At 37.9% G+C, this 22,068-nt stretch overlaps 2 protein-coding genes across 6 annotated transcripts; one reads left to right on the forward strand and one right to left on the reverse strand.

Moving 5' to 3' along the window:
• The first annotated feature begins 900 nt into the window (after nucleotides 1-900).
• On the forward strand, nucleotides 901-12,788 carry LOC140927447 (oxidative stress-induced growth inhibitor 1-like). Of its 5 annotated transcripts, none has more exons than XM_073377098.1 (4): nucleotides 901-984; nucleotides 8,948-9,025; nucleotides 10,583-10,716; nucleotides 10,929-12,788. In XM_073377098.1, exons 2-4 carry the CDS (start codon nucleotides 8,977-8,979, stop codon nucleotides 12,210-12,212), a joined length of 1,467 nt encoding a protein of 488 aa, XP_073233199.1. In that variant the 5' UTR covers nucleotides 901-984; nucleotides 8,948-8,976; the 3' UTR covers nucleotides 12,213-12,788. The 5 variants fall into 5 exon arrangements, with proteins under 5 accessions (XP_073233199.1, XP_073233198.1, XP_073233195.1 ...); XM_073377097.1 differs by lacking the exon at nucleotides 901-984 and adding an exon at nucleotides 3,027-3,092; XM_073377094.1 differs by lacking the exon at nucleotides 901-984 and adding an exon at nucleotides 7,750-7,835.
• A 1,077-nt stretch (nucleotides 12,789-13,865) lies between these two features.
• LOC140927448 (eukaryotic translation initiation factor 2 subunit 2-like) lies at nucleotides 13,866-21,977 on the reverse strand. Its single transcript, XM_073377099.1, has 10 exons — nucleotides 21,842-21,977; nucleotides 21,578-21,743; nucleotides 20,879-20,973; nucleotides 20,506-20,625; nucleotides 19,842-19,923; nucleotides 19,460-19,527; nucleotides 18,925-19,073; nucleotides 17,799-17,855; nucleotides 16,782-16,867; nucleotides 13,866-15,831 (listed from the first exon to the last, which is right to left on the reverse strand). The coding sequence occupies exons 1-10, from the start codon at nucleotides 21,857-21,859 to the stop codon at nucleotides 15,656-15,658; spliced, it is 1,017 nt and encodes a 338-aa protein (XP_073233200.1). The 5' UTR covers nucleotides 21,860-21,977; the 3' UTR covers nucleotides 13,866-15,655.
• Between the last annotated feature and the right edge of the window lie 91 nt (nucleotides 21,978-22,068).

Raw genomic sequence — 22,068 nt, forward strand, 5'->3', positions numbered from 1 at the left:
TTGACTGATCTCGTGTGACTATCCATAGCAATTCAGCGTGAACTGAAATGCTCCTACATTTTCCTCTTCCAGTTTTTTTTTTTAATTTGTTGTCACCTGTATAACAACGTTGGCGTTACACAGCGCGGACAACCTGTACCCCGATTACATCAGCTAGCAACCTACGTTTATATGAAGTTTGTGCTGTCTCTGGCTACACTTCCAAAAAAAAAATGCTCTTCGCAGAAACATTCACGACAAGTCCCGCTTCGACATTTGGGCCGTAGTGTGTTGCTGGGGCGGGCTAATGCCACATATTTGTCATCTAGTTTTTAAGTTTACATATGTTTATAACGCACCTTTTCAACAACAGTTCGCCACGATAAAACAAAAAATATATATTTATAGGCTCCTTTCATGAAATCTGTTTTCTATTTATAATAATATGTAAAGTACAGTTGGCCAGCGTGTTTAAATAAAATTTGGTATAATATTGATATAGTGAAATTGAACATGGACTGAGCACGTGAAAGACATGAATGCATGTCATTTTGTTCCGGAAAGTGGAGTTTACTTTAGCTATTTTGAAAATAAAATTAAGTCAGTTCTTTACTAACATCAACTCCAGAAATTATCTTTTTAATGATAATACTAGATGCTTCGAGCGTGCACACTGACATGTGAGCTTGTGATTTCTTACTTTTTAAAAAAAGAAAAAAGGAGTGCTTCGAGAGCCATCGGCCTTGCAGATAGCCGCTGGACAGGGCATGCGGGCGTCACTGGTACCAGTGGTACCACCTGCAGGAATCAACGGCCTCTGATAGGCAGTCAGGCTTTTAACACGTCGAGCTCTGTTATTCTTGGCCTGGCGCCTATTTTTAAGCTTTTAAGATGTAGCCCGTTTGGTTTTTGTTTCGAAGCTGATCTGAGACCAGCTTGGTGGGTTAGTGCCAAGCGGCCAAGGAACCCTAATCAACAGTTGGTATACGGATTGCACGGATTTAGGTGAGAGAAATATAATTTTTTAAAACTCAGTTTCAACTAAACTAGGTGCAGGTTTCATATTTCATGACCAGCTGATACAGCAGAGAATCATTTTTTCATTCCGGCTGTCGCAAATGTATTAAACAGATTAGATCATAGCGACATTTCAACCACTCCTGCCACAAAAGCTGCTCTAAAAACTCTAGAGATACTGTTCTGCTCATTTACAATAAAAAAAAATCCGTTTGCAGGAGAAGGACGATGAAAAGTTCCTTAAATCTAGAAATGGCTGCACTTTAAGCTACTAAATTTCATTGAAATTATAGTTTACTAGATTAAGTGTAAACAATTTTTTTTGGAAAAAAAGGTGTGGTTATATTTTGATATTTGCAATATTATTTAAAGGGAATAAAAACAGAATATTGCTATACAACCACCAGCTTATGTTAATTGAAATGAAAATTGCCATAATTATATTTTTGGAAAGCCACGCAGGAGAAAAAAGCAGCCGTGATAGCCAACTGTCACGGTGTAGTGATCCATGCAATAAGCTGGGTTACCACGAATATCAAATTTACCTCGTTTTAACGAGACATATATAAGGTGAATAAACATTACACACCTATTTGTCCATATTTGAAAATAAAATATTATGCATGGTACCTATTTTATTTATTGTATATGTGCTTGTGTGCAAATAAATAAAAAGCTTAGAAGTGAATCTGTTAACATAACTCAGTTCAAGCACCAACCACGCCTGTTGTTTTACTTTGGAAGAAACTCCAGCGGCTCCATGCAATCTTCATGCACGCTTCGTAGCTATCCACAATATACATAAAACTGAGAAAACTAAAGGAGCCAAGAGAATAGGGACCTTAAGCAAGGACGACGACGGCAATGAAAATGACGGTAAAAAAATGAATTTGCTTTCTTTCAAACTTAATCGCGTCTATTTGGACCCGCTGAAAATGTCAAATGAAGGTGACTTTTCCTGGACTTGAATTCTTAAGTATTTTATTCAGGATCAAAAAGAGGAAGGAAAATTCGTATGTCCATGTCCTCCATAAAACGTCAAATTAGGAGGTTTCACGTCGTAGTCGTGCAGTGGACGTCAAAGAAGAAGAAATGTACTAAAAGGCGTGATGCACGCGTGCAGAGCTGTTGTTTTGATCATTAAACCTATTGTTTTTTGAAGTTGTCGTCGTCGTTTTCGTCGTAGTTGCTTAAGCTCCCTAATATCTCATGATAAATGGAACGGGCGATAGCCCAGCTGTTTATCGTCGCTCATGTCACCTAGCTGGCCATTTGTGGATTACTTTCTTACAAAATTCGTTATGCCGTGCCAACGGTCATGATATGGCAAAAAAAGCACTTCTATGAATATTTAGGAGAAAATAATATTGACAGTCTAGTTTTATAACTCACAGCTCCGCGATGCACGCAAGCTAATACATACATCCACCTAAGCCTCAAAGCAGTACAATAGGAGTACAATATCGTTCCAGGGTGAAACGATACTGATGGAAAGCCAACTTCGTTCCCAGGCCTTTTCCCTTCGGACGAGGGTACCTGTGCATAAATGACTGTTCTTCTACTAGCTTCCACTCTTGATTTCTGGGGCAGCTTTTCTTAGATGCGACCCTCACACGTCGTGCATCGTATTAGAGTTCCGCTATTATCACTCTTACTTTACGTCAATTGCATGCTCCCAATTACAACCACCTTTTTGTTGTCAGCAAAAAAAAATTATCGCGCCGTACCTTGTGTTACCTAGCTACTAAAATTATATTTGCGTCAAACTAAGCCCTTTATTAACGATATTTGTGAGACATTCTTTACATTCGCTTCAGACCAGTGGACCGAGAAGCGAGAATGCAATACCAAAGCTTTCTTTTGTTTTGTGCTGATAATTGAATAACTGGCCTCAAAACACTTGATATTTGTTCACCGAATGTTTAAAAAAAGCGGAAAAACGTGACCTAGGCGCGCAGGCTCCCTGACTAAGCAATACTGCCGTTTCAGCTTAATTAGCCTTAATTTGAAGATCGCGTTCTGTTTCGATGTTCCGTCTTGACGGTGTTGGTAGTCGCTAGAGCAGTTAAAGAGTCAGTGAAGAGTTAGAGGCTAAGGTGAGTATCTTTTGTACAATAAACTCGCTTAAGAATTTATAATTAACGAATCGTTCTTGAAGCGACGGATAAGTCTAATAACTGTTTGTTATATCCAGGTAAAGTCTAGGTCTATGCGATTTGTGTATTTTCATGTTCAGATATAGCCAGTCTTAAACTCATGATCGTCTACTCATTTTGTAGATCATTTCCGCAAGTATATAAAGCCTTGTTTGTATAAACCTTTGAAATAGTTGTTTTCGATTAACGTTCTCTCTAAAACCTACCCAAAACGTTGCGCAATTAATGGAAGTTTGTTAGCGCAGATATAAAATTCGTTTTCTGAAAACAAAAATGAACTTGCAGATTGAAAGCTGAGCGGAGGCAGACACTTCCGTCTCCATGTTTATGCTTTAATTCTGGTATCCTATGATAATGAACTCAAAAATAAGGAATATTACCAAATTACTCTCCAAATTAGTATGTTCAAAAGAACTTTGTAAAGTGTCAAATGAGAAAAAGTAACATTGAACTTTAGCCCAAAGTAGTCTTTTGGGCGCAGTTAAAGTTTATGAAAACCGTTTTGTGCCTGGTGTATAAGCCTGTATGATCAAGCGGCCACAGACAGGATCCTTGCTGATATCCGTCTTACACTGAAAATATGGGATGAAAACTTCTGGACCTCGCTGACGGTCAAATTTTGACTGCTTAATTCAAGGACGACGCGGGTTCAACTTAAGTTGCATTATGCTTTGGTACATTTCAAAGAAAAAAATGAATACAATTTTACTTTATTTAATTATTCAAGAATTTTAGTCAGGATATTGATTCACTAACGAGTTCAACCACGTATAAGAAACTAAAACCAAATTGCATGGACTTATATAAGCTTTCAAAGACATAGCGACAGACAGCAAATTAAAGTTAGATTACGTAGGAGTAGATCCTAATGTAAAGTATGAACCGTGCTACGCTAGCTGTTCGTGAAGGATAGAGGGGCCTTATCCGAAAATTACGTAATTCTACCTTTACGTAAGAATCCATCCTCTCGGGTTTGCTAAAGGTGACGTTACACGGGACAACTCGCAACGACCATTTTTTAGCGGAAAACATCCTTGCAATAGTGAAACAATGTTGTAACTATTCGAAACAATGTCGCAACAATGTTGCAACACTGTGTTGCGCTAAACATAACAACAACATAACATTAATTTATAAGTTAGCGTGACGTAATAAACAAAACGTCACGCAATCGATAGCGAGTCTTAAACAAGTGTGTAACCCACAGGCGGCCCAAACTCATTACATGAACGCGGACGTGACTCTTGCTTGCGAGCGTGCGAGCGGTGTTGTGTTACAAACGGTTATTTACAAAGGCTTGTATGGGATCGATCGGTTTTTCTTAAAAGAGATAAAAAATGTTATGTTTTTAAATAAAATCGACGTACCTTATTGCCTTGTTGTATTCTTTGTTGTTTACCCGCGTCTCAGGCCGTTTTGAAGCGTTTTCGGCGAGTTAGCGCTATTTTGGTGTTCCACTGCGTTCATGTAATGAGTTTGGGCCACCTGTGTGTAACCCGGATAGTATCAGCGAATTTCTATGCAAATTTGCCTTCCTACATTCTTTACATTACATAGAGAGTATTAAAACGATGATTGTGGTCCTTTAATTGATATTGATTGAGAAGTCATTCCGTCTTGTGTGTTCCTATGGAAAGTGTAATGCGCTCCTGACTTTGTTCAGTTTCCGATCAAAATTTTCTCTTTCCATTTCATCACAGGCGGCCCAGACGTAGTATGTGTCACTGAATGAATATATTAATATCCACATGGACAAATTAATGCGATGAGTCGTCGAAACTCCAATGGACTAAAATAGTCTAAAAGTCAAAATATAACAAAACAAAGCTAAGATACCTCCAACTGAACGTATCCTTGTCTTTCCTGGCCGGTTTAAGTGGCATTTTGTTGAGTTTTGAAATTGTAGTTACTATCCACTAAAGAAGAATTAAAGGCTGGCTACAAAACAAACAGACCATCTCCACGCGCCTTCACACGAAGCGCTATAAATTCGAGAATAATCGACGAATCCGCTCCAAATAACCATCGGCTTATCTGCAGGTAACGTGTGCTCCTGCTTCTGGCTCGCTTGCTCCACAAAACCCATCGCAACTGCACAATAATTGCTCGCTCATCAACAACCACTGTTGACCTTTACGCTTCGATATGACCGCAAAACGACCAGGTTTAATACGTGACGTGAATATTCAAGCTTAGCGACCGCGTTCGCGCAACAATGCAGCACTGCTATGGGAGGGATCGTACTATTGCTTCTAGGTCAATCGACTGACCGAAGGTTCGCTGCGTTAGTTTTGACCAGAAAACAAAAGGCGATCGCGCGACCGCCCGTAAGTTTTCAACAGGGCAGCCCTGGTTTTCAAGTTCGAATTCTTCTAACGTTCGGCTGTCACATTGTTCGTCCAGCCGCTTGCATAGGTTCTTGACTCTACCAGACTTATTTGCTTAGATTAACAACGTCTTACTCTATAATATGTTGTCCAAACTGGTGAAGGAGGACGAGAATTTTCCGCCCAGGAAAAAGGCAAAATTTGGCCCCCGCTATGCAGCTGAATAGAAGATACAGCTGAAGATATCGTAAAGTAAAATTTATGTGCGCGATATCTTTTATTATTATTATTATTATTCTCAAAACTCAGGGGCACCCAACGATGATTTCCCGCTAAATGCATTGAAAACACATTTAAGGCTGTCCAGAGTACTTTTGATCGAAAAATACATTCTAAACAGCGCTTACATAAATTTAGTCAGGAGGGCTAAAAGCGAAGCTAATGATTTATAGTTTGCTCATACTAAATATAAAATATATCGTGTAATGCTAAGCGGAGAAGGCAACGAGACAGGGCCACCCAACGACTGTTTCCTCAAATACTTTCAATTGAGAACACTTTTGTAGCTATTCATAAAGTACTTTTAGCTCTATAGAAATGCATTCTAAGTGGCGCTATAAAATTTGCATCTCAGTGTTCGGCTATTCTAGAGGAACTTGAGTCTTTTCGAAATTACGAGGAATTCAGAATTATTTTCCCGAAAATTTTAGATGCAATTTAACGTATTACGAAGGAGATAATTTTTCAGATACCTTCTTTCATCACATTTTTGAATCCGAAAATTTTAGGATTCCATTTTACTCTCTACGAAAAATAGCCTAACCCGGTGAGTGAAATGTGAAAAATTAAAAGTTGGATGCCCTTGACCAGAACTGTGAAAAACAACAATAGGTCTAATTGCAGCACACTTTCTTGTACATTTCCTTGCCGTTGATTTGCATGACTGCAACGTGAAACGTCCAGAAAACTTCCTGGTTTTCACTTTTTATGGAGAAAATGTGGTACATGTTCTTGTTCACTTTTTCCACTGCCGCTCATTTTTTTTAGCTCCGCTATAAGCTTCGTATCTGTTCGGTGCTCCTTGGGCAAATTGGATCTTTTTAAAAATTGCAAGGGCTTCAATATTATTTTCCCGATTGATTGACCTAGAAGCAATAGTACGATCCCTCCCATAGCAAGTGCTACATTGTTGCGCGAACGCGGTCGCTAAGCTTGAATATTCACGTCGCGTATTAAACCTGGTCGTTTTGCGGTCATATCGAAGCGTAAAGGTCAACAGTGGTTGTTGATGAGCGAGCAATTATTGTGCAGTTGCGATGGGTTTTGTGGAGCAAGCGAGCCAGAAGCAGGAGCACACGTTACCTGCAGATAAGCCGATGGTTATTTGGAGCGGATTCGTCGATTATTCTCGAATTTATAGCGCTTCGTGTGAAGGCGCGTGGAGATGGTCTGTTTGTTTTGTAGCCAGCCTTTAATTCTTCTTTAGTGGATAGTACCTACAATTTCAAAATTCAACAAAATGCCACTTAAAGCGGCCAGGAAAGACAAGGATACGTTCAGTTGAAGGTATCTTAGCTTTGTTTTATTATATTTTGACTTTTAGACTATTTTAGTCCATTGGAGTTTCGACGACTCATCGCATTAATTTGTCCATGTGGACATTAATATATTCATTCAGTGACACATACTACGTCTGGGCCGCCTGTGATTTCATTCTAGCCCGCGTTGCAGCCGGTCCAAGCATTATCTAGACAATCAAAAGGTTTAGAGTGGGTCTATGGCCTGCTAGCAAGCTCCCCATGTAATTTCTTTTGGGGTGCTGCCCTCGCACGCTACACAGCCAACTTCATTCCGGCAAGGCAGAAGGGCTCACTTATTTCAACTGAAATGATTAGCCAGTTAAATTGTTGAATTTTAAGTCGAGAGAACGAATTAAACTCATGTTCGGAGAGTGGGCTACCTGTGTTCGAATGTGTTCGAAGCCGTAACTCATTCCCAGTCTATCCTTCTTAAACGCGATTTCTTTCAACTTTTAGCTGTAAAATATTCGCCTAGTGATCACTTTTGTAAGGGTTCTAGAACAGTTCCTGTGCTGTAACGAATTCCTTGGGTCTTTGGGGATATTGCATTGAAAACCCAACATTTGAGATTGATACAAGATATTACTTTCAGTAGTTTGGGAGGGCCAGGGGTGAGAGCAGCGCCAAAGAAGTTCGTAATGTTCGTGACGTAAATCGACACCTTGACTAATGTGCATTACAAAACATCAGCACAACCAGAGGATCTTTCTTTTGACCGCGTGGCCGTGAAGGCGTGAAAGGTTGGCAAACGCTCGTCGGCGAGGTGGGAAAATAAGGTTGATTTTTATTTTTATAAAAGGTGCGCAGTACACGTATGAATCTGTTTGTGTGCATGTAAGCTTAAAGTTCCAATTCAGTTTGCAGTAACCTACAGTACGCATGATACTAGCGATTTTCATAATTTATAGCCTTGCTTTTAAGCTTAATTGTCTCTATTTAAAATATATTCTAACCGAATTCAAACTTTCCGAGCTCTTATTATGGAGAGGCGTAGAGATGAAAATTCTGCAGATATGTCCAGTGTTTACTTGTCTTTAAGCTTAAGCTAAAGTTATGCCTTATTGAGGTAAAAGAGAACTTTTAACTCAAAATCTAAACGAGGCTAACAGTCGTTGTTTGGTTCGTTGGGGTAATTTCGCCTCCAATTTTAATACGCTGATTTATAAAGATAGGTGTTCAGCTTAAACCCAAACGTTCTACTTGAATCACAAACTCTTCAAACGACTCGCACAGTACGCAATCTGCTGTCAAGAATACTGCAGCTTTCATTTGTTTTGAAGGCTCTTAAAATTGTTCTCTGCATGTTGTAACGGTACAATATATTATTTATCGTTTTTTCTCTAAGGATAAATCACCCCAACATTTTTAGGATTAGTCTAAACCAGCCGGCCACGCTCTAATCTTTATAGTTTATACAGCGCAATTTTCACATGCTTCAAATGGCAGGTGTAGTCCGTGAAGGTGTTTTTATAGCAGCTTTCTAAAGCTTCTAGAATGTCGAAGCAAAGAAAGGGAGACTTTAATTCATAACAGAAGGTTTGTTTTCACCAGAGTCTTCGAATCCGAAAGAGAATACGCCAATTAAATTTATTATTTAGTGGCCTTCATCCTCCCTTGGCTTTCAAATATTTTGCTGAATCATCTCACTATTATTATAATCTTCACACTCAGCTGGCGTTCTTTACATGATGTCAATTTTGATTTTAGCTCACTTGTGAAAGTATCCCACATCGTTTAAAAAAACATTCACACATAACTTTTCGTGGGTTTATTGGTGAACTTTTTTCGAGTGCATGGAAGGTTTGTTGTTAACCTAAAAGTGCTGTATACGTTTGCATGATTAACCTGACCAAATATAATTCCTAATTTATTTTGCTGTAAAAATTAGTTTGCAGTACACTTGAACCTGTCAGGCAGATGTCGCTGTTTTCCTGCGATACTGATGAATACGAGGTTGTGATAATAGGTAAGCTGTACCTTAAATAGTTTATAAACCATATATAACCAAATTTTCATGTTTGGCAGTGTCTACAAGAGGTCACTACGTGCCATCCATGCATTTTGCAATATACTTGCATGTATGATTAGGCAATTTCTTAATAAGTTTTTGTTGCATGAATGATTCAGTACACCACTTTGCCATGGAAAATTAAAGGGTCTCAAAAGTTATTTTTGGCAAGCCCAAGTATGTCTAACCTTATATATTTTATTTCATTTAAGTTCTCCACATTCATCTAGGAGCAAAAGAAAAACTCTTTAGTTATTAGAACTTATTTCAGTTAGGAAAATAAATATCACTTAAGCTCTTCCATTGCCAAATGTAAGTAAACCTAGCACTGATTATATTCAATTGATATAAAATGCATAATTTTGTTTGAACTTTGGAAATGGAAAAATTTCCCATAACATGTGAAATATTAAATTATTAAGACTACTAAAATAATATATTCATGCCCAAAAAATATATTATTGATAGCCTGAAACCGCTTGAGAACATACTGATTTTTGCAGCATGATGAGCAGTTAATTATGAGGGTTTTACTTCTTACTGGTGTGGATACTAAGCCTTTATAACAGGGCTTTAACTCCCATCTATAATAATGTTGTTGTTTCTTTTTGTACACTGTAGTAGGGAATGGAATTTCTAATCTAAGGAAACTGAACAGGGGAAGCTCATACACCAAAAGCTTGTCATGCATACTTAATACACCTGCCAATGCATTTCCACCAAATCATAAACATATGCACAAGAAAATAAAAGGTAGACTTCAAGCCAAGGACACTCCCACATTCATTGATTTGGGTCTATAATCTAGTTTTCTGTGGTATGAAGCTCTGGGAAGCATTTTGCCTCCTGCTTATCAAGGATGCTTAATTCCAACATAGGGTTACCCCCCTGAGTTATCGTGTTACTGGTACCTTTCTATTGTACACCTTGGTGGGCAGACAGCTATGTAAAGCAAAGTGTATTCTTTTGTGGCCAAGTGTGGATTCCCTTGCCAGGATCTGACATCCTGCATATTTAAACCTCTGCAGAATATTCTCCTACAAGAGTACAGATTGTGTGCATTTTCTTGGTGAATTGCTTGATGACAGAAATCATTTACAAAGGGTGTACTTGCATATGGTTTTTTCTTTAATAACATTTTCGTAGGGCAAATTATCTTAACAGAGACTGGCTTGCAAAAAAAAAATGGATGCGAAAGCTGGACAGGTGTTGTCATAGTCTAAAAAATCATTCAAATGGAGAAAAATGTTGTCGTCCTTTTTATATCCCTTCTAAATATATATAATAAGGAAGGTAAAAGAGAGATTGAAGGGCATGGTTAATATTTGAGGGAGGAACTTATTTACTAGTTTTACGACCTTGCCACCTATTTCAGGGGAGGTGGCTTGTAAGGAACAATGTGTAGGCGCAGTCTTTCCATTTTATGAAAATTACGCACAATGTACGGATATTACTGCTCTAAAAATAAGTCTGGATTTTCGAACTATTATTAACAATTTTGAATTGTTATTGCAGGAAATGGCCCGAATGCACTGAGTTTGTCTTATATACTATCTGGAAATGTGCCATACTACATCCCACACCAGCATCCAAACACCCTTCTAGACCAGAAACTCTGTGAGGAACGTGGGAAATCATTGCTGGACAATGTAAGTACAAACTTGTTAATCTTTACCAAAAGATAATACAGTGAAACCGGTATTAAGCAGACACCCTGTATTAAGCAGACAAATATCTCTGTGTGTTTTAAACGTTTCTTCCCATACTTTAAGTACAGTCAACACCCAATAACTTGAACCTTCACGAAATTTAACTTAACTTAATTTAACTTGATTACTTTTCTCCTCTCCACCATTTTCAGGATTTGGAGTATTTGAGCGAGGGTTTGGAAGGACGCTCTTTCAATCCTGTTGCATTATTGTTTGATCAGTTGTTACGCCCTGAAGCTGACCTTGGTAAAGACCAGGGATCATGTCTCAAGTGGCATCACCATCCAAGTAAAGCCATTAAGCACCTTGTCCTTGGGAGTGGTCCACCAGGGGGATGCTGGCACAACATGCAGGGCTCTCAGCTTACTTTAAGTCTTAACAACTGGCTTGAGTTACCAGGGTGCGACTTCCAAGACTGGCTAAGGGACCACAGATCTTCTACAGTGAGAAAGCCATGCAACCTTGTGACCAACGGGGTAAAAAGTGATGGATACAACTATGATCGCGCTACAACGAGCCATATCGCTGAGTATTACAAGGACTATGTCGAAAATACCAACATTGAAGGAAACTTTTGGAGTGATTCAGAGGTGTTGTCTGTCAAGCGCATGCTTCAAGCGGATTGTACCAATTGCCACTGTCGAACGACTGATGTTCAAAGAGATGGTTGTTGGGAGATCAGAGGTGTAAGGACTACTGACAACGGAGGTTGTGAACCTTTCATTGTCCATGCATACAATGTTGTTCTTGCTACTGGAAACCGATTCCCTAAAGTTCTTGGTATTCCGGGAGAAAAATTGCCATTTGTTTACCACAAGATGGATCTGATTGACAGATATTTAAATGAGCTTGCAGATTCTCCACTGTCAATGGATCCTTGTCTAGTTGTTGGCGCAGGGCTGTCAGCAGCAGACTGTGTTCTAGCTCTGCGAAACAAAGGCATTCCTGTTATACATGTGGTCCGCAAGAATGCAAACGATCCCAAAATCATTTACAATCAACTCCCAGGTGTGGTTTATCCAGAGTATTACAAAGTTGGCCAGATGATCAAGGGAGATGTAACAACGGCATATGGTAAAGATGCTATGTACACGCCCTTTACCAAAACCACCTTGGTAGAAATTCGTAAGAACAAAGAGTGCATCTTAAAAAAGGCTGATGGATCTCTGTTTAAGCAAAAGGTCTCAAATGTTTTTGTCCTGATTGGTGCTAAACCTGATCTGTCCTTCTTACGTGGAGTCAAATCACTTGGAGCTAAGCCCATGAAACCAGTCGACAGCAAAGAGAATCCTATTGACATCAATCCGTTTACTTACGAGTCTGTGAATGAACCTGCTTTGTTTGCAGTGGGGCCACTTATTGGGGACAATTTTGTTCGGTTTGGTATGGGTGGGGCATTAGGTATAGCAAGTCATTTTATGAGAGAAGAAGAATAAATTAATATAAATATTCAAATAATGGACTAAACTATTTATACTAAGCGTGTAAGAAAATATTGCACTGCTAAACCAAAAAAGACTAGGAATGTTGCACTTAAGTAGTTTGAATAGGTAGAACATTTTTTTAATTTTTTACTTTGTATAATTGAATCATTGTGATGTTAGAATATTAAAAATGTTTCCACCTAGCAATGTAACTACACATTCACCATAACATTATTTAAAAACCATTGAACTTTCTCTAGCACAGTTTTTTCCCTACATTTGAGGACACGAGGAACAAGGTTTCTTTTTGTATGTTTTGTTAGTTGAGCGTTTTTTTTTTCTTGTCAATATCAGAATATAATATTGATAGGATATTTTTGTCTCGTCTGGTTTATGTGGTTCGATCTATATCTTCATATAACGTGTAATCTTAATTTATACCCTTAGACTAGTTGAACAAGAACATCAAATAATTGTTTGTGGTTACTCATATCAAGGATTTTAATGTATTTATACTCGTATTTATCAAGGAAATTATCTACTGTATGTACAACATGGTGCAGACACCTTTGAATAAAATACCGGATTTGTTGTCAATCTGTCTTTACTGCTATTATATTCTATATTTTGAGGTGATATTAGATATAATTTTTGTCAGTTCTTTTTTTGACCAAATTGATTTTTGTTTTGTCAGATTTGGTGCAGTGATTCTGACTGAAATGGATTACCAACTAAGCAAAACCCTGTTCATAGCGCCACCAATTTATTTTAATTAAGGTACAGTCTCACTGCTTTGAGTTTTACAAGCCTGCATTGGGGGAAAAGGGAGAAAAAAATTGGCGAGCGAAGCAAGCCAAGAGGTGACCAGAGGTAGTCTGACCCTGCTTTTTGCCTTTTTGCCCCACTTTGGAGCCTGGTCCCAGGGTACAAGGGAGATGATATAATTAAAACAAAAATGCTTTTTAAACATGACAGTTTTTTCATTCTTTTGTTCTTCATGTTAATTTTAATGTTTTGTTTTACACTTTCTTTTTTTATGTATTGTTCATCGCTTTTATGCTTAATGATCATAGGTGGTTTGGCATTGGGGTACCAACAGATCTTCTGTACCCAGTTGTCCGAAAGGCAGATAATGCTATCCACTGGATAATTACTTTATCTGGCCCCGGTTGTTCAAACGTTGGATAGCGCTATCCACCGGATAAATCACTATCCAGCGGATAAGTATTACGGAAATCAATTACGCTATCCGCTGGATAGTGATTTATCCGGTGGATAGCGCTATCCAACGTTTGAACAACCAGGGCCTGGTGGTCGGCATTATCGAATGTTCGAACAAACAGAGCATGTACCAGAGAGTTGACCATACTACTGTATATAGCTACCTCTTAGGAGAAGTAGGTGCTCTGTACATAATTTTTTTGGATACAGTTGTCCTGCCAGTTGGAGGGGTTCGTTTCTTGTGTTTGATTACCATTACCATAGAGGTATTTTGAGTAAATAGCCACCCCCTCCCCCCCTGGGTTTACTCATTTGACCCTGAATTCACAGGGGACAAAACAGTGAAAACACGCGTTACTTTATTTTTGGGTTCCAGCAAGATTGTCTCTACCGTTGTTCAAAAGAAAAAACGTAAGAAGATGCAGAGCAAAGCATTAGGCAAAATGGAGAATAAATTTTGTGCTTTTTTATTTCTTCCTGCATGTTTTGTCATGTAAATAATTATACAGAAGTTACCTTATTGCATGAAATGTTCAAAGATTGAGGAAATTAGGTGTTGGGAATAATAGGACGTAAACATTGTGAAACGACTCAGTTTGTTTAAAATTAAATTATTAATGTAACTGAATCTTAGACATTAAGTACTGCCAAATATCACTGTCAATAGACAAGAGAGGTGATGACATCCCAAGAACAAATCAGTGAAAATATCCAGAAAGAACAAGATGAAATTCGTCACTTGCTAACAAACAGCCTGTTAGTGCACATTGGTGAGGATATAAAAGCGAAGTATGCTCCAATGATTTGTATGGAGTCATCAGAGCAAACGGGTGCTGATATCTCTTCACCAATCTGCACTTACAGGATGATTTTTGGCAAGGGGCCTTTTTCGTCTTGTTATTTCTAAATATGCTAACCAATCCCATAATTTCACAAATATGAATTTTTGTGACATCACACTTCTGTACCTCGATATATGAAAATCAAATGTAGTAAGGTACCAGTAGATAGTAAACAGCACAAGCATGATGTGCCATCGGTGCTATTATAAGAAATACAAGGCTGTGCTCTAAGGGAAATTGAAGGGAGCCTTACAGCTGGTACTCTGAAACCGTAAAATCTAGGGTACCTGGCATTTGATTTGTATGAAAAAACTAAGAGAGCAAAAGTTGGGCACCTGGGACCAATAAGCTCTGTTAGAACACAGCCCTGAAAGAGTAAGCATCAACTATGCCTGTGCTGTTCAGAGCCTGGCTGACTAGTTATGTTGTGGTTCAATAAAATAGGAAAAATAGAAGTGGAAAATAGAATTTGGGGGAAAATTGAAGCCAAACAGTTACACTGTAGCTTGAGACCAAGGATAACTGTCACCAGAAAATAATCTGCTGCCATGGTGACGCTGTGACTGTGCAAATGGTTACCAGTTGTTGCCTCACAAAGTAACCTTTGCTGCACCAGAGTTTGGTCAATTCACCACATTTTGAAATCAATTTTTGCCATCATATTTCAATGCAAATACTAATATAAATTTACTTGTTATTATACAGGAAAAGCTAAGTGTATTCAGCCAAATTCATTTATAAGTTTGCAACGTTACAATGACATGATTTTGTAGAACAACCTAATACCATGAAAATTCCACCCAAAAGGAATCCTTTCAGATAGTACTTAACCTTTACTCAAGTTTTCTTTTAAATCGCAAAAAAAATCAAGGCTAGTTCTAAAAAGTAATGATAGAGACTTGTGAAGTTTTGAAAGAGAGACACCTAAAAATGTTTACATGCAGTACCATTTTTTATCAGGCTTATGTATCAGATTAGCAATTTTGTCTTGCAAAAACAGCTGTGATAATGCTAATTTATTGAGGTATTTTGTCTACTTTGAGTTCTAACTCTGATAACACAAATTATCACTTGATACAAGTCAACTGTACTTATGACTGCAAGAAATACCAGTGGGCAATTTAAATTCTGTACAGCTACATCATTTTCTCACAAAAAGTTTACAAGATTATCCTTTTTTGTATTTAGATGGAAAGTTCAGTTTTCATTAAAAACAATAGATATGTTTTTCAAAACATCTGTAGACAATCTCTTTACAATCTTGGCTTTCATGCTGTATCTGTAATGCAGACACAAGATCCTTTTTTTCATCATTGTTTTTAATGCCAGCTCTGTAAACCAAATGAATGGTACTGTCCAGTTTTAGCAGTAGTGGATGGTGAACATTAGACTTCACTGTTGTTTACTCTTAAGCTGAGCTCTCTTCTGTGTAATGGCCTGGAAACCTGATTTGATGCTAGCAACTGATCGTCTTGATCCACAAGTTTCACACTGAATGAAAAACAGCCTAGTCTCTTTCTGAAGAATGGTTTCCGGTGAACGACACGTGTGACATGTCACATACTCCTCTGTTGGAGAGAAACAAGAGGGAAAGCAAGTTACAGTGTGGTTAGAATGGTTTTTTAGACTGCAGATGTTCAGTTTGTTTTGCAGTCAGCTGAGTGGAGGCTTAGTAATACAGGATCTGAAAACTAAAACAAACTGTGAAGAGAATGGGGGAGAGAGGGCTTTCTCCCCAGTCCCGCTTTTTCTCAGAGTGATTTTGTTCAATACATGTTCGATACATTATTCTAACATGATCCCTATGGGCATATTTCTCTATTTGGTTTGGTTTTAATTGTGCTCAAGTCTCTTCTTGGAATTGTCAATGACGTCTGAGAAACAAGCGCAGAAATTCCACACTGATGACGTGTCACTATCCAGATCTGGGCAGTGCTTCAGATTGTAAATTTGCATGATCCAATCAGAAGCACAACCTAGGTATAGGTAGGAACACGTCATCAGTATGGAATCTCTGCACTTGTTTTTCAGACGTAATTTTGCGGGGAAACCATTGGTGGTGTCACAAAATGCCATTGGTTTTCTTAGGCTAGAGTCGTGAAAAACGTGCAATTTTGATGGTAAAGGCCCGGAGTCATGTTAGAACAATATTTTTCAGCCTATGTAGGGGGGCAGAATTAAATGTGTTCACAAGAACCTCTCTTCACATTCTCTTCCACTGTCTATAGGTTCTGTAGTTGTCTTTGCTCATCTAAAGATACATTTAAATCCCACATCACCATGACTGATGCTCAATCTTCGATTACAGATCATGGTTGTGATGCTGTGTTGGATGCTAGTCAAGACTCTACATGTACTTCCAAAAGTTCCACCAACACTCCGCCCTTCTTACAAATAAAAGTCAATTCGGTGTTGAGGTTTGTACAATTTGCACCTATTTCAAACTCCCTGTGATTTATGACAAGCACTTAAACAGAATTTCTTAAAAACACCCATCCTCCAAAATGCATCAACTTACTGATATATCTTCTAAGCACATTTTCAATCTGTTTTTGCTGAAAACGTCCTTTGATGATGAGCTGGTTATTACCATCAATGGAGCCACTACAAATTAAAATTTAATATAAACTTATTAGTTACAAATCCACAAATCCACAAATCCACATTCTATTCTATTATTCTATAAATCCTCTATTAAGCCCCCTCCCTCTAATAAGCTCTCCCTTTTCAGAGGGAGAAAGTTAATAAGCCCCCCTCTTTTTAAGCCATCCCTCCCCTCCCCCTTATTATTCTTCACTAATAACTCCAGTATTAATCAATCACAACTGTTACACTTCATGTGGAGTAATCCAGGATGGTTTATTACTAGCTGGAATTTTGGATCCTTGGCTTCACGATCTCCAACCTCTTGATTTGAGCTCTTCCACTTTGCATTCTAAAGTAGAACCTCGATATAAGGAACCTCTATATGACGAAGTCCTCGGTATAACAAACGACTTTCTTTACCATAGTAAAATATATGAAAAAGGGTAACCTTGATATAACGAAACCTCATTATAGCCAACACATTTTTCCAATTCCTTGGACCTTCATTATATCGAGGTACCCTTGCAGTTCTTTATGGAGAACCGATAACATCATCTTAGATGAATTAAATAAGTCTGCCATCTCTAGTAAGCCCCGCCCCCCTTCGAATGTGTTTAAAATAAATAAGTCCCCCGGGGGACTTAAAAGAGGATTTATGGCATTTCTAATCATCGCCAGCAAAAAGGTAAAACCTACAGTAGACACCCTCTTCCCTGTCTTCAACCCCCCCCCCCCCCCCGCCCAAATAAATTAAATTAAATTAATGATGAACAGACACAAAATCATCCTTTAGGTCAATTTATTAGATGAAATATTCCTTCCACTGCCTGACAGGCAAATGAACATGATAAAAGGGGTACAAAGAGTTACAAATTCAAGAATCCTTGACGTACTCTTTTATTAAAAACAGCCTTAAAAGTCTGTTGCTGGCAATTTAAAAAACACATACCTTGTTCCTAACTCTGCCAACAGGAAAGCTAAAAGATGTTTTGGTTGCCTATGTAAACTGAAAAGTAACAAAATGACGTTGTTAAAATGATGACTATGTCCAATTTCACTGTTGCGTCTTTTATGGTGTGACCATATGAAAATGCTGACCGAGCATTATTTGTGAACCAGCTGTCTTAAATAATATGCCCCATAACAAAAATGTATCATGAAAAGAAACACGTTGTCCTAAAGCCCACAGTGGACTCCCAACAAGCGTACATTAAAATAGTTATAATGACACTTGCTGTGAGACTAATTAATTTAGAACCTTTAACTAAGTTTGTAGGTAATGGACCCCTTTTTTCTGTTAGAGTTTAGAACCCAAATTTGGAGCACACAAGGGGCACATTGAATAAGGCAATAAGTGACTGATCTAATGTCAAATACATCCATTGAATTACAATAACATTATTTATTATATGGAGGAGAGTGTTTTACTGGGAACTAAACCACTCGTAGATTCCATACGCCACTTCATCCGGGACCCGAGTGGCGTATTTTCCGTATGTCACCTTTGTGAGTGTCGTATCGTTCAATGACATCACGATTCCCGCCTTTTGCTTTTGTTGAATTGGTTTCTCCATATAATAAAAAGAACATTACACGTTGGCTCGAAGATATGAATTTTATGTTCTCGTGGCAAGAACAATACCTCACTCGTTCGCTTCGCTCACTCGTGAGATATTGCTCTTGCCACTCGAACATAAAATTCATATCTTCTCGCCACCGTGTAATATCCTCTATATACCATGCAAATTAAAAGGAGAATCTAACAGTTAATCAGAGGCCACTTAGTGCTTTATTTCACACACCCACAGGCATGGCCAATTTCTCAGGAGGTAAAAATGATGTTGATGTTCTGTAATAAACAGTTATCAATTCTTCATAAAAACTGGAAGGCTACCAAGATGTCCATTTGACAGTTTTATCAATGGGTATACCACCCAGGGTGCATAAGTAAGGTTTTAAATTTTGATGGCTGTAGACTAGAATATGACCTGCCAAAAAGACTACTCACAGAGTGATGTTACTGAGAAAATAATGGTCGAATGACAAAAATAACAGAGAAACATTTCTCAACGTACATTTTACAGATATCTGTGAAGTTTGCGAATGACGTCTTTTTTGTACCTATCCTGACCACTTGTGGAGGTTTCATGACAAACTTCTTCTTCTCCCCTGTCACCATTTCAGGATTTTTGGCTCGCATTATGTCAAACACTCGTGTTAATAACTGTGGACATTAAAAAACTAAGCTTGACAAATTTGTTCTTGGGTTACAAATGCCTTGATGATAATCTACCTTAAATAGAAAGATGCTGACATGCAAAAGTGAAAGTTACACATACGTTGCACTTTTTAACGTCACACAAACTATGCAAAATGAGCTATAGAATAATTTATCATAGCTCTTCATGAAGTTGTTGATTCTGTGGATAAAATCCCATTATGATACCACTCAAATGTGTTCTCATCAATGCAATCAAACTAATTTTAATGCACCTTTTATTTAACAAAATGATACATTTCTTTGTCAGAGCAGAAAATAGAACCAGTGGATTAATATTAGTCAAGTATAAACAAACTGCTTGTAAAGCAAGCACCAAGATGAATAGGTACCTCTTCATAAGTATAATCTCTATCACTCCATGCGGGACCATTGTCATCATTGTCATCTATGAATTCAGCTGAATAAAGGCAATAATTTATGTGTTAAATGGTCACTGTCTTAAAACTGTGGAGGGACACCACAATCCCTTCTTCTTAAGCTCCACTCTAAGGAGTACATGCTCGCATTTCCTCTCAAAAGTAACTTGCACATTGGTCACCTTTCCTGCATTATGAGAAGTGCATCGTGCAGAATGCAATTCTCATCAAGCACTATGGCAATCACATAGAAAGTCAGTGATTTTGGCATACACTAGACCATGTCATATCCAAGGTGCATAGCATTTAAACTGCCAGGGACACGAGAGCATAGCCATTAACACAGTGAACTAACCATCATCTCCGTCAGAATCTGCACCATTTAGTGTTCCTTTGGTATCTGTATTGTCAGTCATGTCAGATTCATCAACCACAACCTGTGTGATAATATTACAATAAAATTAGCTAATAAGCCACACTCTAAGGTAAGCTGCTTTAGAAGTGTGATTGAGAAATAAACATTGATAAGGCAGAATACTTTAAATATTAGTTTTCACTAAAACAGCATATCCCGTTCAGGCAATTGACTAGATGAGTTTACTGCACTTTTCACAGACACGAAAATTCTGAAGTTCAAAAGCCAACTGACAATTGCATTTTTCGCTGCCGTCAATCATCTTAACGGACCTCTTAGGAAACAAAACTTTACTTTAACGGGTTCAAAAGGTCATGGTTTGTGATTGGTGGATTTCGATCTGTTTTGTGTGTTACTGTGTTTCAAGGTTCATTGCTTGTGATTGAATTATGATTGACGGCAGCGAAAAACGCAATTGCGAAGGTGGCTTTTGAACTTTTGCATGTTTGTGAAAAGCGCAGTAAAAAAGTATTTAAACAAGATTAACAGATATATACAAAAAGTAATCCCTTGAAAAAACAACCAAGAAATCATCATTTTAACATAATAAAAGGTTGTAACAATGATCACCATAAGTACAAGTAGTAGTATTTTTTTCATTCACCTTCTTCTTTTTTTTCTTTTTCTTCTGGGAAAAATCAAAGTCTATGTCCGCATCTCCACCGGTGTCCTTTTCCCCATCTTGCCCTGTGGTCTCTTCTGTCTTGTTGTCATTGGATACATCCTAATGACAAAATGTTCAAGTCATAACTTGCAAAAAAACAGGACTGGTTTGGACTGCACTGTACTTGTACTGTATTTTAAATTGTTTTAGTAAAACAAGTACTTCTAAGTATGTAAAAATAAAGAAAACCATAATAAAATAAGGTTGTATGACCTGAAAAAACAAAACCATTACTTCCTTGTTTGTAGCGTTGAAATTATTGTTGCATCAGCTTTATTACAAATCCTTTATTTTTATTTTTTAGCACACTCACTGGCAGTGCATCATCAAGAGCTTCCATGTCGTATGGTTTCTTTTTCTTTTTCTTCTTCTTTTTCATTCCTGAAAAGTCATCTAGATCCAATATGTCTGCAAAACAGAATGTGTGTATCTTCAAGTTTGGCTCGTCTGGTTGGACAAGTGCCTCATGAATTCAAGCCCTCTGAGTCAAAAACTACTTGTCTCAGAAGGGCAGACAAGTGACAGTTTCTTATCCTTATTTATTCATTTCATTTAAAGCGAATAGATCAAAAAGTAATATTATTTTTACATAATATATTTCATGAAGCTCCATCCTCTCATCAAAATTTTAATGTTAAAATATCAAATCATGCATACCAGTTCAGAGTAACAAAATAAGACATTAAAATTTACGTTTACCATTAATTTTCAGGTAAACACCCTAAAATGAAAGGCAAAGATATACCCACAAGCTTCCCTCCATTGCAAAATGCATTATGGAATAAATTCTCAAAGAGCTTTTTAATTTATTTGTCTGGCATGACAAAGTTTAGGCACCTCCTTTTAATTTCAGGGCCAATCGAGAACATAACAAACGTATCGACCCTGATCAATGGCACCAATATCCACGATAGGTACAATACTACTAGCTTCTAGATCAAACGGAACTTACAGAATGAGAGTATAGGCTTTGCTTACTACTTTAATTTGATGGCTATCTAAATTAAAATACCTTTTTCTTCTTTTTCATCTGTTGCGTCTTTGATTTGATTATCCCCCTCAGTGGTTTTTTCGCTTTTCTCATCGACGTTAGAAGGTGGATTTGACTCCTCAAGGGCGTCAAGATCTATAGGAATCTTCTTCTTCTTTTTCTTCTTTTTCATTGTTGGATCAAACATCTAAATGTCCCGAGGAAACGGTACAACAATAGCCCATCAAAACCGCACTAAGGCTTGTATATACATAAAAAAGCTTGTAATACATGAATTATACTCACCGCTTCGTCTTCTGCCATTTTTGCGCTTTATTTTGGAGATATCAACAGTTTTGTGTCGAGAAGTTCTCAAAAATATTTGTCCACGGATTGTAGGAAAGACTTTCCACATGCAGTTGCATCAGCTATCTGCGCATGCGTAGAGGGCAGGATAGTTCCCAGTCCACTAGCGCGTAATCCATTTGGCGGATTTGTGTTATTTTTAGCTACTGGACGCAATAAGTTATACT

Source organism: Porites lutea, chromosome 2 (genome assembly GCF_958299795.1).
Source record: "Porites lutea chromosome 2, jaPorLute2.1, whole genome shotgun sequence".
Classification (NCBI taxonomy): Eukaryota; Metazoa; Cnidaria; class Anthozoa; order Scleractinia; family Poritidae; genus Porites; species Porites lutea.

Excerpts from the sequence above, each read along its gene's own strand:
- LOC140927447 (XM_073377098.1), top strand. The coding sequence starts at position 8,977 with ATGTCGCTGTTTTCCTGCGATACTGATGAATACGAGGTTGTGATAATA. Across the intron at positions 9,026-10,582 it reads ATACGAGGTTGTGATAATAG|GAAATGGCCCGAATGCACTG; the intron begins GTAAGCTGTACC and ends TTGTTATTGCAG. Across the intron at positions 10,717-10,928 it reads GGAAATCATTGCTGGACAAT|GATTTGGAGTATTTGAGCGA; the intron begins GTAAGTACAAAC and ends CACCATTTTCAG.
- LOC140927448 (XM_073377099.1), bottom strand. Across the intron at positions 19,924-20,505 it reads AAAAGAAAAAAAAGAAGAAG|GTTGTGGTTGATGAATCTGA; the intron begins GTGAATGAAAAA and ends ATTATCACACAG. Across the intron at positions 15,832-16,781 it reads TGTGCTTAGAAGATATATCA|AGGAGTATGTGACATGTCAC; the intron begins GTAAGTTGATGC and ends TCTCTCCAACAG.